The 15,220-nt window shown below is 40.2% G+C and overlaps 1 protein-coding gene across 5 annotated transcripts in view; it reads right to left on the bottom strand.

Annotated features, from left to right (window-relative positions):
- The window catches only part of zmat3 (zinc finger, matrin-type 3), a 181,093-nt gene that overhangs the window by 148,613 nt on the left and 17,260 nt on the right, over positions 1 to 15,220 (bottom strand). For all 5 annotated transcript variants that reach the window (XR_005634325.1, XR_005634326.1, XR_005634327.1 and 2 more), the window contains exons 2-3: positions 10,347 to 10,663; positions 7,510 to 7,656 (exon numbers count right to left, since the gene is read on the bottom strand). Coding sequence is in view for 2 of the 5 variants with exons in the window: in XM_039758739.1 (XP_039614673.1) it covers positions 7,510 to 7,656; positions 10,347 to 10,663 (464 nt within the window). In the remaining 3 variants the exon portion in view is untranslated. The remainder of the gene's footprint in view (positions 1 to 7,509; positions 7,657 to 10,346; positions 10,664 to 15,220) is intronic.

Genomic DNA, 15,220 nt, shown 5'->3' with positions numbered 1-15,220 from the left:
GCAACTACCCTATAAAACACATGTAGCTCTGATCTCTCTCTCAAAAACGTCAAATGTTACTCCTTAACAATCTGTAGATGATAATGTTTGTTGAAAAAACAGGTATTCGCTAGTTAAGCAGAGGCAAGGTACGCTTCAACACGTGGAGAGAGGTATACCAACTTGAACGGAGGCTGGCGTGTGAGTGAGAAAGGCCCTGCCCACTTCCCCTCAGCCCGCAGCCTCTCTCTCGTATTTGTGCAAATAAATCGGTACTTCAAGCAAACTATGATACTTATGGCAATGACAGAAGTAGCCAAATCAACCAGAATGTTCAGGCAAATTATAGAAAAAATCTATCTAAATCCGTTAAGTAGTTCTCTCATGAAAAGCAGACAATGCCATTTTGACTTATAAAGACTTGCATTGTTTCTCAACATTTTTCTTGTCTAAGCGTGCTTTATCACATGTTTTATTTTGAATATACGGAGTTGGCCCTTATGGTGCCCCACAGATTTATAATCTCTCTTTGTCTCATTACTACAGTGGTATAGTCAGCAGGATTTTGTGAATGTTGCTGACCGAGAGAGCAACAGGAGCAGATACCCATCATGAAGGCAGAAATCCAGACTTTCAAATCCAGGAGGTCCCGGTAGGGGAAGAACAGACATAACTTGCTGAAGTGGAGGTACGTATGAGAACCCATGCCCTTCCTCAACAGGAATGACTGTTAGTTATTATTGCCATTACAACTTGCTAACAATATTGAGACTTTCTTTCTAGTTTTTGAACGCACCGCTACCCATCATCACTGGGAGCGTACGGAATGTGCACACATTTTGGCGCCGTTTCTAAAGAGACTAGCCCAGAGAGTATGATCTCAACAAGCAAGCTGCAGGTGACTATGACCAACTCAAAGCTGAAGTGTTGCTAAAATATGGCATCAACCCAGATCAGCAGGCGAGGTCATGTCAGGAGTGGCATTTTGATCCTCAGCAGCCAGTACATTCTCAAGTGTTTCATTTATGGGGCAGAATCAGGAGCTGACTGAAACCAGAGAAAAACTCTTCTAAAGAAATTGTATGCATCTACTTAATGAATGTCCTCCCCAACTTTCTTTCCCAGCCAATCTGTAGGCTTGAGAAAAAATCCATGGTAAATCTAATAGCAACCCTCGTGCACCACTGCGCAGCTTTGCGACTTGAAGAATCAGAATGCTCGACTAACCACTGGCCAACCCTGACGAGGTGTGTCACCATACCTAAGCATACCTGTTTGCAGCATCACAGGTCGGGCAATTGGACCACAAGAGAGGCACAGCGTCCCTCCAAGCTGCTATAAGTGGGGGGAGGAGGGTTGCAACATCACCTATTATCCCTGTTTCAGTGAGCCAATGAATTGCAATTGGGGGCGAGGAGAAGCATACTGTCAGATGTCTAACCCTCTGTCTCTTCCATTTACCAAGGTGGTTAAAGTAAATGGACACAAGGTCACAGAACTTATAGATTCTGGCAGTAACATTTCTATTGTTACTCACTTTTACGTGCCTCTTTGACAATAGACAACCAGGAGTGACTAGTCTGACCTGTATTCATGGAGAAACTCGATGGTACTCAATGGTTCACCATCTGTGTTATCACGAACCAGGGGATAATCCAGAACCTAAGGGTGGCAGTCATGCGCAATCCACCTTATCCTATGATACCGGGACGAGACTGGTCAAACATAAAAAGTGGAGGACATAAACCACCCCGAGTAAAAATCTGGGCCTGATTATAAATAGAGTATCTACTTCGCAAACTGTCTGCACTCCACATCATCAGCCAGAAGTGGTACACGATCACAAGGAGACTCAGTATGGCTCGAATGATGTAACTCCATCTTTCACGGATGTCTCCAAGGAGACTGATGGCAAGGCGTCTCAGGATGTCACGTGCACGTGGTCACAAATATATTTTAGTAATTGTAGACTACGCTTCACTGAGGCAATTTTGTTGAGACTTGCAAATTCAAAAAATATCGCACGAGAATTGGTAGGGGTCTTTGTTGGTATCCCAAAAGAAATCCTTATGGACTAAGGGACACCCTTCACCTCAGAAACATTCAGGGAAGCTGCTAAGCTACTAAGCATTAAGCACCTAAAAACCTCAGTATACCATCCTCAAACTGATGGTTTAGTGGAGGAGTTCAATCAAATGCTCAAACAAATGCTTCACAAGGTGGTCAGCGAGGATAGGAGAAAATAAGTTCAGCTACTCCCTCTCATACTTTTTGCTTATCAGGAGGACCCACAAGACTCCACAGGCCTCTACTTGTTTGAGTTACTTTATGGGTGACAACCCCAGAGAGTACTGGATAGTTTAAAAGAGGGCTGAGAAGGAAAACCACTTCGTTCCACCAATATTTTGGAATATATTGCACAATTACACAATAAATTTGAAAAAATTCAACCATTCCTAACAGAAAATATGGAACATGCACAATCAGCTGAGGCTCACAATTATGACTATGGCGCACCACTTCTAGAATTCTGGCCGAGATCGAGTCATGGTCTTGATTCTCACTACCCACTCCAAATTATTGGTGCATTGGCAAGGCCCATACAAAAATAAGGCGAGGAAGGGGTTGGATGAAACAACCGAATCGCCGACTAGCCAAACAAGTATACCATGCGAATCTGCTGAAGCCATAAAAGGATAGGGACCCTACTCCCTAATCTGAACAGCCTCGTTCTTTCTTCATTCAAAACAACACCTTTAATTTCAACCCTGATTTGACATTCACTCAGTGACAAGTGCTTGAAGCAGCCATCACGTCTGTCCCGGAAGTGGTGAATGAATGACCCAGAAGAACTTCTCTAATAGCACATGGCATCATTACTGAGCCCTGAAGTCATTGTCCGAGAATGCCTATATCGCCTCCTGGAAGCAAACAGAGCAGGTGCAGCTTGAGATCAGAAGGATGCTGGACCTTGGTGTTACTGAGGAAAGTTTTAGTAGCTGGTCCAGTCCTATATAGACTTGGTGCCTAAGCATCACGGGAGCTGGTGCTTTTGCAATGACTTCCATCAACTTAATCAAGTTTCCTAATTCAATGCATATCCGATGCTGTGAATGGACAAACTCCTTGAGTGACTTGGTAAGGCTCAGTATTTGAACACACATAAAATGAAAAAAGGGTACTGGCAAATTCCCTTAACAAATTCAAACAATGTAAAGAACGTGTTCAGAACCCCTACCGGCAATTGGCAGTATCATGTTCTCCTATTTGGATTACATGGGTACTCCTGCAATATTCCAGTGTCTGGTGGATAGACTATTGCAGCCCCACAATACTATAGTGCCACCTACTTGGATGTCACTGTCATTTATTCCGACACCTGGGAGAAACACATACAGCAGGTTTGCATGGTGCTCCTTACACAAGGCAAAACCGGCCTACATATCAACCTGAAGGAGTGATTCTTTAGATTGACCAAGGCAAAATACTTAGGCTACGTGTTGGGTGGAGGTACCGTTCGTCCACAATGAGCCAAAGTAAATGCCATCTTGAACTGGCCCCATATGAAGAACAACAAACAGATGTATGCTTTCTTAGGTCTAGCAGATTACTACCGTTGGTTTGTTTCCCGGTTTTCTGAGAGAGCAGCGCCCTTGACAGACCTTACTAAGAAAAGGGATCCTACTATGGTGTTATGGGATGCTAAAACAGTGACTGTATCTAATGATGTAAAACAGACCCTTAGTCAGCACTAGTATACATATATATATTAGGACTGGGAATCAACTAAAAAAAAAATTAACTAATCAACCACATAAATGTATGTGATAAATGATGACTAATCACATCTACAATTAAAACAGTGCTCTTTTAAGTCTGTGGGATTATTCGAAATGCCACATGCTAACCTGGAGCAGTTTAGCATCAAAATCATATAGCAACTCTCTATTGTGATTGGTGTTATTTATTAATTGTTTTTTTTTTTTTTGCACTTTCCAGAGGAACTTTTTGGGACTTCTCATTGGCTATTATGGGGTTTCTGAAGTCAAGGACTACGCATCAATCATTTATTATGTCCTATTTTGATTTATGACTAACATGTAATATTTTAACATCTTACTGTGGCATTATTTTGAATATTGAAGGAAGTGCCATCTGGGTGATTTTCTTGTCAACTGTTGCCGAGGCAACCTCTCTGGGAGTCTGTTCACATTACATCATTAATGTGACCCTATAAAGGGTCTTATTATGCACCACTTTGATATCTGTGCTTGGATAAAACTAAAGACTTAACATAGGTTTCTTGGTATTTTTCTTCTCAGTTGTTTTAACATACTTTTAGGCCAATAATTCTGATACTTGTCTCACATTTCTGGTTTGGCAAAAAATCACTTTGTCTCAATAGTTTTTACCCTGGCAGACTCAGGTTTATTCCCATTTAATCTTCTGATGCCTAAATAAACATCAATCTGCTTTAGCAAAACACTATCTCATACTGGTGACCTCAAGCTAGCCACCTCCGTGCAGCATTTGCAGTGATGGAGCACAAAGTTACTAGATATCTGATCTGATCTGATCTGATTCCCAAACCAGTGTCATTCTACACTTGGCAGTACTAGACAGTCCATTATAGATTACTACATACATAAACTTTCTTGTGTTTTTTTTTAGTTTGTTTTTTTATTTTGTTTGGACTAGAGTGCATAATACAATGCCTATTTGAATATGAGCATCACATTGTGTATTTTAATTATCTTTATTACTAAACGAAGGTTGTATATATGCTCGGATACCAGAGGCCAGACGCACTGAAAGCGCATGCGCACAGCGCCTCAGCGCTCCAGAGTCAAACCCAGCGGCTTCCCAGAGTCAGTAAGTGGTGCCCAAACAACACAACACAACCTGTAAAATAAAGCGTGCAATGCCAGCAGTCAGCGTGCCTCAACAGTGCCAGCAGTACTCCACTCCACAGTGCCAGCAGTACTCCACTACACAGTGCCAGCAGTATTCCACTCCACAGTGGCAGCAGCTACTACACTACACAGTGGCAGCAGTCAGTGTGCTCTAATCCACTGTGCCAGCAGTCAGTGTGGCATATTTGAATCACATTAGGGTAATTCAGTGTTAGATGTAAGTTCAATTATGATTCCTAACAGCAAATGACTTCTAGCTAACGACACAGCCACAGAAAAACAAAAACGAGACTGCATGGATAAAAACAATAAACGAAGGCACCTAAAACATGCTTCTGAAACACCAGAACCAAAGGAGTCAGGGCTCCAAAAAGAAAGAGCTCAGGTATCGGATAGGTGTGCAAATGACACAACAGAACAACAGGAGAAGCGTTTGGAAGGCTTGCGCAATTGTTCATCACAAAAAATATCAGACGAAACTGCAGAAAGGCTAGAAAGTCGTTTACAAGGTTTCAGACGTTCAGTATTTCAACAAAGAAAAATCCAAAGAGAGGAACGACGGACAGCCGCTGAACAATTCCGCCAGTTAGCTTAGAACACATTCTATAATGAGTCCACTGTTCATGAAAATTCATTGGGATTAATGAGTGTCATTTGCAGTCATTGTCATTCACTTAACTTCCTTGAAGAAAAAACTGGCAATACAACTGACAAGTTTACACTTTGTTCTCAAAAGGGTCAAGTTAAGCCGCCATCCTTTGGATGAATATCCTGAATATTTACGAAAGCTTTTGACTAAGGATGTACCCGAAATTAAAAGCTTTATGGAGTGTATTTGATCCTACAATAGTTCATTTGCTTTTGCAACTACCGGGGTAAATATCAAGCCACCACCTGGGAATGGCCCATACTGCTTTCGCGTGTTAAATCGGATTGGAACAGTGCACCCCGACCCAAATCACGACCGCAAATTTGCCCAAATTTACGTGTCAGATTTAGATGACGCAGTTTATCAACGACATATACAGCTTTATGTTGCCTTTTTAAGAGTCCAGCGTTCGTGTGACGTTAAAGTGAAGGTTTTCACTACTCCATACCAGGGACAGCTGATTCAAGGACAGGAAACCATCTTTAACAAAAATGTTGCTTATATAGAAATTTTTGATTAACTATTTTGAATTTACCATTTTCTGAATTTTTTGTTTCCAGTTTACTTCATTTAAACCTTTGAAATCTGATATTTTTTTACTTTTACTTTGGACTTAAATAATATAATTACATTTCAATTTTAGTTTTAATAAATTGGTTAATTTTAGTACAAATATATTTATTTAATTAAATGAAAACTTTCCCAGGACACTCCCACCCTCCATCATTTTTCATCTCTCCAAAGATCGGAGGGAACAGAAAGTGATTCCCATTCTGGGTTTGCAATTCTTTAGAGAATCGAGGGTTTACTGGTACAGAATAAAACATTTTATGTGTAACAGAAGATTTGTATGTACTGTACAATTGGTACACATGTGGCTCAATGCACACCATCATTCTGATTTGTACTGAATGTGGTGAATACAAAAAAAACTGAAAGTATTCAATTTGATATCACATGTTCTTAACAATGGTCATTTGATGTAGGAATAACATTAATCGGGGTTATTTACTGTTTGATGACTTTACACTTTAGTCCTCAGGGTGTGGGAGGTTCTGTTTGGAAGGAAAACATAGCATAACATGATTACATTAAAACAAAACATAAACTTATTAAACACCATTATGTTAATTTAAGGTTACATTGGGCCAACACCTACCCCACAAGCCCTGGCAGAAGACAGAAAACATTACTGAACAAGGCACCACTCTATCACACGGCCAACTCCCCTCTTGTAATTCAGAGACATCAACCACGCACATGAGGAAGATATGGAAACTCAACACAGATAATGACCAAGTACAGGAATCGAATCCAGGACAGATGTATCTCTGAAGCAGCAGCATTAACCACTGCACTGTGTCACTGCATTTATAAAACTATGTCAGCCAAAAGCTCAGCTACCACGCCACAGCCTCTTAACCTTGCAAAAAAACAATGTATATGGTTTTGAAAGGAATTGCTAAAATATAGGATAGAATTGTCAGGAGTAGACTGGGGCTCTGCTTCTTCTTTTTTCCTTTCTGATGTCATTTTCCCCTAGCTCCTCCTATCCAAGGTTGTTGCTAACCAAAGCCTATTAGGCAGCACTTAAATGACAGTGGCACATAAACTGAAGTAGCTCAGTTGGTAGAAGGTCAGGGGGTCCACTTGTCCAGCAATGTCCTGTAAACAGGCACTAAAATCATCTGAGGGCCCACACAGTGCCCAAAGCTCTAAAAACAATTCATTATATTTGGAACAACAGAGTTCAAAAAACTTTTTTATTGCTCCATAGGACTGTAACAAGGCCAAAGATCTGTTCCAGTGTGGGGGATACTATTACCGTTGTGACTGGAATAATCAGAATCCGAGAAGCTTAGACTAGTTTATATGCCATCAACTCTTGAGCATATAACTGTGTGTTTTTCTCTTTAAAGTCATTTAGAGTTTTCTGCTTTAACAAAGTGACAATGCCATTTTTATCACCTGACTTGTAGTTGCTTCTGTTGTGGCTCCAGCTGGGGCAGATGGGACCTGCAACACTTGTGGCTCCACTCCCTCTGGTGATCTGATAGCAGTACACTGCTGATTGCCTGCGTAGAAATTTCTAAGCTTCTTGCTATGATTTTTTCCCTGTAAAATACAACAATGGTAAAAATTGATAAATTTAGGGGGGAGAAATCATTGAAATCTACCTGACCACCATATTTTAGAAACAACCAATGGCTGGTGTGCCTGAGTAATAGCCATTCAATCCCACCCTCTGCCTCTACTACTCTTCCTCCATTAATTTTTCATTATTTCTAAATAAATTTCTATTTATTTGAAAATGTTTGCCCAGACTATCCATACAAGTCCTTTCTCTCAGTTGGCCTCCCTAACTGTCCCGTTTCTCTGAAGACAATATTTTATAATTGATGCTCCCAAGTGTGGTATAGCGAGTCCACAGCTCACTGAGCAGTGGCCATTCGTTTTAAATAATCACCGCTCTCGCTGCGGCTTAGCGAGGAGTTGTTGGGCCATAGCATGCTACGGGGCGGTTCCACGATGTGGGCGTTTCTCACCGAGTGCACAGGTGAGGAACTGCCCACATCCGTGATTGCTCCCGTGGCTAATGCTGCAGCTGCGATGGCCCCTCGCGTTATAAAAAAAAGAAGTGCGAGTTGGTTTTGGGAGGATGAAAAAAAGATCGAGATCAGAGAGAAAGGAAAAGGGAGAGGAAACGAAAGAGGACGGAGGTTACCAGGAGCGAATGAGGAAGCAGGTCGGTGTGTGAGAGAGGGAGAGAGCGAACGAGTGCTCACGGGCAGCTGCAAGGGCCTGGGGTGTTGGGCCTACACCCAGGCGTTGGAGTTAGATGTCGCTCCCGCTGAGCGATCAGGTAGCGGGAGTGACTAAAGGCTAGAGACTTGGTGCTGGAATCCTCAACGTGGGCGACCTGGCCGTTGTGGGAATCCAAGTCTCTGAGGCTGGGATGAGTGCCGTCTGAAGCCAGGGTTCGGGAGGTCGCCAGTCTCGAGAGTGAGATGTAGAGGGCAGCTGCAGAGAGCGTCTCGCCTGCTGCAAAGCCCAACTGGGAGAAGCAGGTGACGCTAGCACAAAAGAAGGCACCGAGCTTGTTGTTTTTGGTTTTTTAAAAAAACTGCTTCCTAAAGAACATTTTAAACCTCTCGTTTTAAAGGATTGTTTTTTTTCTATTTTAACCTCCACGTTCTTTTAATGGATTATTTATTTAATGAAGAACTTTTGAATGAACTGCACTATTTATTTGAACACTGTTTTTGTTGACTGTTTTTAATTAAAAGCACTGTTTCACTTTCAACCATCCCCTTGTTCAGATGTTTATTGCCTCCACTGACTAGCTCAATCGGTAACATTACCGACGGTGTTGGGTTGAAGGGCTCCTGAACAGCAATGGGAGTGTGGAGCCAGAACCCACATCGTCACACCAAGATACAGAGCAAGATTCCAACAACCACACCATTCTGGCACTAAATGGTATGAGCTATTAGAGATTGAAGGAGTTTAACCTTTTCAGTTTAAGCAAATAGAGTTTAACAGGTGATGTGATTGAAGTAAACTGCTCAAAAAAATTAAAGGAACACTTTGAAAACACATCAGATCTCAATGGGAAAAAGAAATCCTCCTGGATATCTATACTGATATAGACTGGGTAATGTGTTAGGAACGAAAGGATGCCACATCGTTTGATGGAAATGAAAATGATCAACCTACAGAGCCCTGAATTCAAAGACACCCCAAAAATCAGAGTGCAAAAATTATGTGGCAGGCTAGTCCATTTTGCCAAAATTTAATTGCAGCAACTCAAAATTGTACGCAGCACTTTGTATGGCCCCTGTGTTCTTGTATACATGCCTGACAACAATCGAGCTGCATGCTGCTGGGCAGTGAGCTCAGGGCCCATGAGAGGACATGGGGCCCTTGGGTCACCCTCATGAAGTCTTTCTGGTTGTTTGGTCAGAGACATTCACACCAGTGGCCTGCTGGAGGTCATTTTGTAGGGCTCTGGCAGTGCTCATCCTGTTCCTCCTTGCCCAAAGGAGCAGATACTGGTCCTGCTGATGGGTTATGGACCTTCTATGGCCCTCTCCAGCTCTCCTAGAGTAACTGCTTGTCTCCTAGAATCTCCTCCATGCCCTTGAGACTGTGCAGGGAGACACAGCAAACCTTCTGGCAATGACACATATTGATGTGCCATCCTGGAGAAGTTGGACTACCTGTGCAACCTCTGTAGGGTCCAGGTATCGCCTCATGCTACCAGTAGTGACACTGACTGTAGCCAAATGCAAAACTAGTGAAGAAACAGTCAGAAAAGATGAGGAGGGAAAAATGTCAGTGGCCTCCACCTGTTAAACCATTCCTGTTTTGGGGGTCATCTCATTGTTGCCCCTCTAGTGCATCTGTTGGTAATTTCATTAACACCACAGCAGCTGAAACTGATTAACAACCCCCTCTGCTACTTAACTGACCAGATTAATATCCCATAAGTTTCATTGACTTTATGCTATACTCTGATTAAAAAGTGTTCCTTTAATACTTTTGAGCAGTATATTTAAAATTATGAAAGGAATTAGCACAGTGTACCCCAGCTGTTATTTTAAAATAAATTCTTCAAGAACACGGGGACACTAGGGAAACTTGTTAAGGGCAGATTTTTCAAAATTTTAGAGAATTTTCTTCACGCGAAGAACCACTTAGAATAAATTATCAAGTAGTGTGTAAGAGAGTAAGGCGTATGGGATCTTAGAACTTAAGTAGACGCAATATATTTTTTTATTTATTTCCAGCCCTCCTGCTCTTACCTGATAATGAGCTTGTGCTTGTTGTGCAGAATTTAGGGTGACATTGCAGAGTTTACAGTAGAGGGGCTTACATAGCTCCTCTATACTCAGGTCCTGTTCTCCACCTGACTGTGGTGCTTCCTCTTGAAGTGGTGGGGAATTTCTGGGACAGGCAGCTGGTGCCCCCTGTTGTGCAGGAAGCTGAAGAGACTTCACAGCCAGAGACATAGCAAGAGGAAGTCTTAGTGAGGGTGTTGTCACCTCCCTTAGGGACATGGCTTCAAAAGGCTGTTGTTGGCACATTTTATTTGGCAGAGCTTCGTCATTTTGATTAGTATCTAAAAAAAAAATGTAACTTCATTAATTGTAACAAAGAGACTTTTTCATTTGGTTAAGTATGTATGTCCTTTCTTTTTTTGTTACTGTATAACAAAATGCTCCTGCAATATCCCAGAGGTCAACAGAAATCTTAAAACTATTTTCTTTACAAGCCAGAGACATTAGCATTTTTTTTTTCCGGCTTATACACGTGATTTAATTACTGTATATGTAAACTAAAAATAATTTGCCAACATTGTCTTTTGAGGTTCCACTGAATGCTAGCTTCTCAGTTTAGAAAAGCAGTCAGGAAACAGAAAATGACAACACCTACCAGAAGGTATTTGCAGATAAGGGGGCTGCAAAGTTATTTTTATATCTATGAGAGTTAATCAACTGTATTAAAAGATAACTCACATGTGTTGATATGCATAAACATAGACAAACTGCTTCGTAAAACAGAGGTGAAACAAAACCAGGTCTTTACTCCACCATAAAACTCTGGATGCACCAACACCTAAAAGGGGGTGCTAGACCAGGGAAAAGAATTAAAGAGGAAACACCCAAAGTCTTAAACAGTCCTGCATTTTATGGAGTGGTGGATGCATTGCTGTAAAACCTATACATATTCTACGATGAAAACATTAATCAGCTTAATAAATGGACATAATTTAAGCAATCATAAAGTGATTTCCACCTAGCTGAAGAACAGAACTAGATGACAGTATTACCTTGTTTTATAGATATGCCAACTCAATATGAATTTTCGTTATGTCACATGTCAATTGATCTCTGATGTTAAGAGAGTGAAGCTAGGTGAGTTTCAATCACTTTTTGTTGTTCCAGGCACTGAGCACATGATTTTTCAAGGGGTGTGTTTTGTCTCCTCTCCTGTTTTCCTTCTTCACCAAGAACCTATATTTAAATATGCTAAATTGTAATCCCAAGAAAACCTAACACTAACATCATAAAAGGGAAGCTAAATGGCTATATTAAGTAGAGCCCAAAAGAGTTTTCTCCACTTACTAGATCTTGTGAGGTCAACAGGCACCTGCCTAATTAACCTGCACCTAGTGAGCCCCAATATATCACACGCTAAATATAATAGCAAATCAACTATAGTAAACAGCAAAGAAAAACATGGACCTAAAGGACTGTGCATCTTAGCTATACAACAAAGATCAAAAAAGCTTTTCTCTGAAAAATGACTACTCACTCTCAAAAGTATATGTCTGTTGAACATGACTAAGTACAGACATGTTCATGTCATGCAGTGTGATCCTGATGACCACTATGGTGCTATTGCAGTGGTTCAACAACCAACAGAATACAGAAGAAAGCAGGATAGTGCAGACACTTTGGGTAATGTCAATCATTGACGGAACAATGAGTGCAGAGTCACATCAAAATAATTTTGTTCTTTATTTCGCCTTATACAATTTCTTGTATTAGGAATTTGTTAGTTTTCAAATACCCCTTGGGGTCAGAGCGCAGGGTCAGCCATTGTACAGCGCCCCTGGAGCAATTACAGGTTAATTTACAGGGAATGTCAGACCCTCTGTACATAAACTGAATTTGAATGGAAAATTGGTTCTCCAGTGAAAGTCCAACCCAACATAAAATATCTTTCAAAAAAGACAGTCTGGAAATCTTAAGTATTTGATGATGTTTTTGTAAGAATGAGCAAAAGTGTATTCAAACAGATATGTAAGGCTGACTATTACTAAATGTTTGCTTAATGGCATATCTTATAAAGGATATGCTCCCTATTGCTGAATTAAACACACATACATACACACACACTCATTTACACAAGCCCAAAGAGTTCTCAGTTAACCTACTATGTGACCATGTCACCCAGAATATAAATATAAAAAGAGGAATGTTTTATTTAATACATAATTAATTAATATAACACATAAGGAATTAGGTCTTCCCTGCGTGGAGTTTGCATGTTCTCCCCGTGTCTGCGTGGGTTTCCTCCGGGCACTCCGGTTTCCTCCCACAGTCCAAAGACATGCCGGTTAGGTGGATTGGCGATTCTAAATTGGCCCTAGTGTGTGCTTGGTGTGTGGGTGTGTTTGTGTGTGTCCTGCAGTGGGTTGGCACCCTATCCAGGATTGGTTCCTGCCTTGTGCCCTGTGTTGGCTGGGATTGGCTCCAGCGGACCCCCGTGACCCTGTGTTCGGATTCAGCGGGTTGGAAAATGGATGGATGGATAAGGAATTAAGATATAATAATTACTGTATAACATTGTTTTGAATAATTGTGCACCATTCAGTTGATGGTCATTAATATTACAGATGAGATCAAATAAAGGCTTTCATGCAGCCTAAACTGATATATATAGTTGAACTATATATACGTAGGCACCTAGTACTCTTTCAATAAGACACACGAATTTTAAAAAATTGGGTGACTGGCCATACCCCAGACATAATCAAAGTTTTTTTTTCTTTTTATTGAACCAAGAGCTAGGCCAACAGAATAAAACTTTAATAGTAGGAAAAATAATTAAATAAATAAATAAATAAAAATAAATAGAATAAAAAAAGAAAACAGAATCCGCTTCCTCAATTTAAACGCCTATTCTAAAATGCTATTGATTAGATCCTGCCAGGTTTTGAAGAAGTTTTATACACAGCCTCTAAGAGAGAATTAGATACTTTCTAATTTCAGATAATATGAATATGAATATGAGTAAGATAATATGAGTGCAGACATAATCAAAGTTGTTTCCACTAAGGTATAGCACCTCTATTACTGCTCACTGAAAAAAATATCAGACTATAAATGATACAATCACAAGACAAATCAACTCATAACTGATTAACATTGATATGAAATTTTAAATAAAATGTTAGAAAGGCACACATAAAGAGATCTTAGTGTATTATTTCATAGACAATGAGTTTTCCGTTGAGTTCATTATTCAGTAGTCAGTACTGCATACACAACTATAACACATATCAGGCCACACATCCCAACAGAATCAATGCAAAAATTGGAAAATGGCTAGGTGCTAGGAACCTATCTTTGAGTTCGAAAAATTTCTAGAGTGCTGCTTTTTCAAAACTGCTGCAAACCCAGACACAATTTAGCTGTGGGTATTGTATGACGCATGTATATTTTGCCGCTATCTCTGACTGACTAAGATTTCATTGGGCCAATTTTAGTTTTTTAATTGATTAAGACATAACTGGACATTATAATAAAAAATACAATACCTATCCATAATGATATGACGGCAACCATCGGCAAAAACAAAATGAGCTCTAAAGGGTAAAAATAACCATCACCCCAGGATGCACAGACATATTCACAAGTAGTTCACATTAGTCATAAAAAGGATTGCCACTCAATTTTTTTGCATTATAGTTACGTATAAGACATACCAGTAATGACACAGTATATAATGTACCAGCATATATTCAAATGAGAAACCTTGAGCTTTTCAGTTGTCGGCATCCTTTTTAGCTCTGATTCTGCAATGATACTGTAATAGAGCATGACAAAATAAAGAGTTCCATTTTCTATAACAAAGGCTTGAGTAATTTATTTAGACTCACCCAGTGAAACTGCTTTGGGGCACAGCATTGCTGTCACTAAAAATAAGCGACACTCTCCTCTCAAAATGTAAACACCAGGACAGCACAAAACTCAGAACAGCAGCATGCGTGCTCTAAGCAGATTAGATGACAATATTTTGAAATGTTCCTCTAGGGGTATATTTAGGAAAGGGAAAAAATGAGAAGTATTAAAACAGAAACAAAAGGGCGTTTTGATTTTTTTTTTTTTGTTTTAAAATTAAAAAGGACACGACATGGAAATATTATACAGCAAACTTCAGAAGGTTATGCTTCCTGTACAGATTCATCTACTGTATATATATAAAAGTTAATGTGTGCATGTATGTATGTTCCAGCATCATGTCCAAACGGCTGGAGCGATTTTCATGAAACTTGGTACACGTTTCTCATTAGTCGACTAAAAATACTGTAGGGTGAAATCGGCCCTAACCCACCCCATTCTGGGTAGGGTGGGGGGTGATCTTGTGGTCTTGTATGCATGTTATCATCCAGTTCACACTTGGAACGACCACCAGAGGGTGAACTGGAGGCGACTGCCAGCATTCTTTATGTTTGAACACCAACGTGCCCTTGTTGCTTTTCAAATTAAATAGAGTTGGCCAGTTCTGAGTGTTAACTGGATGATAACATTCATATAACACCACAAGACAAGCACATTAGTGAGTCTTCATTGTTTGTTAAATAATGTTTATTTTTAAAGTTGTGTTTTTTTAATTGTTTTTCTCAAACAATTGAAAAAAACATTTTATCCCCCCATACCCCCCCAAGGCAACGCTGGGTATTTCAGCTAGTTTAAAAATAAACAATACTAAAAAAGCACAATTTTGCATCTTTTCTAGATCTATTAAGAACATCGATGCCTCTACTTTTCCAGTGTCTTCAAAGCACAATACAACGCTCAGTGCACATACCCATACAATACTGTATATACCACCAGGCTATCTTGTAACTCTAAACTGCTTGAATGGGTTTGTGCATTTCATAAAG

This window comes from Polypterus senegalus, chromosome 1, assembly GCF_016835505.1.
Source record: "Polypterus senegalus isolate Bchr_013 chromosome 1, ASM1683550v1, whole genome shotgun sequence".
NCBI lineage: Eukaryota > Metazoa > Chordata > Cladistia > Polypteriformes > Polypteridae > Polypterus > Polypterus senegalus.
Note: the sequence above shows the minus strand (reverse complement) of the source record. Positions and strands in the feature narration are given on the sequence as shown.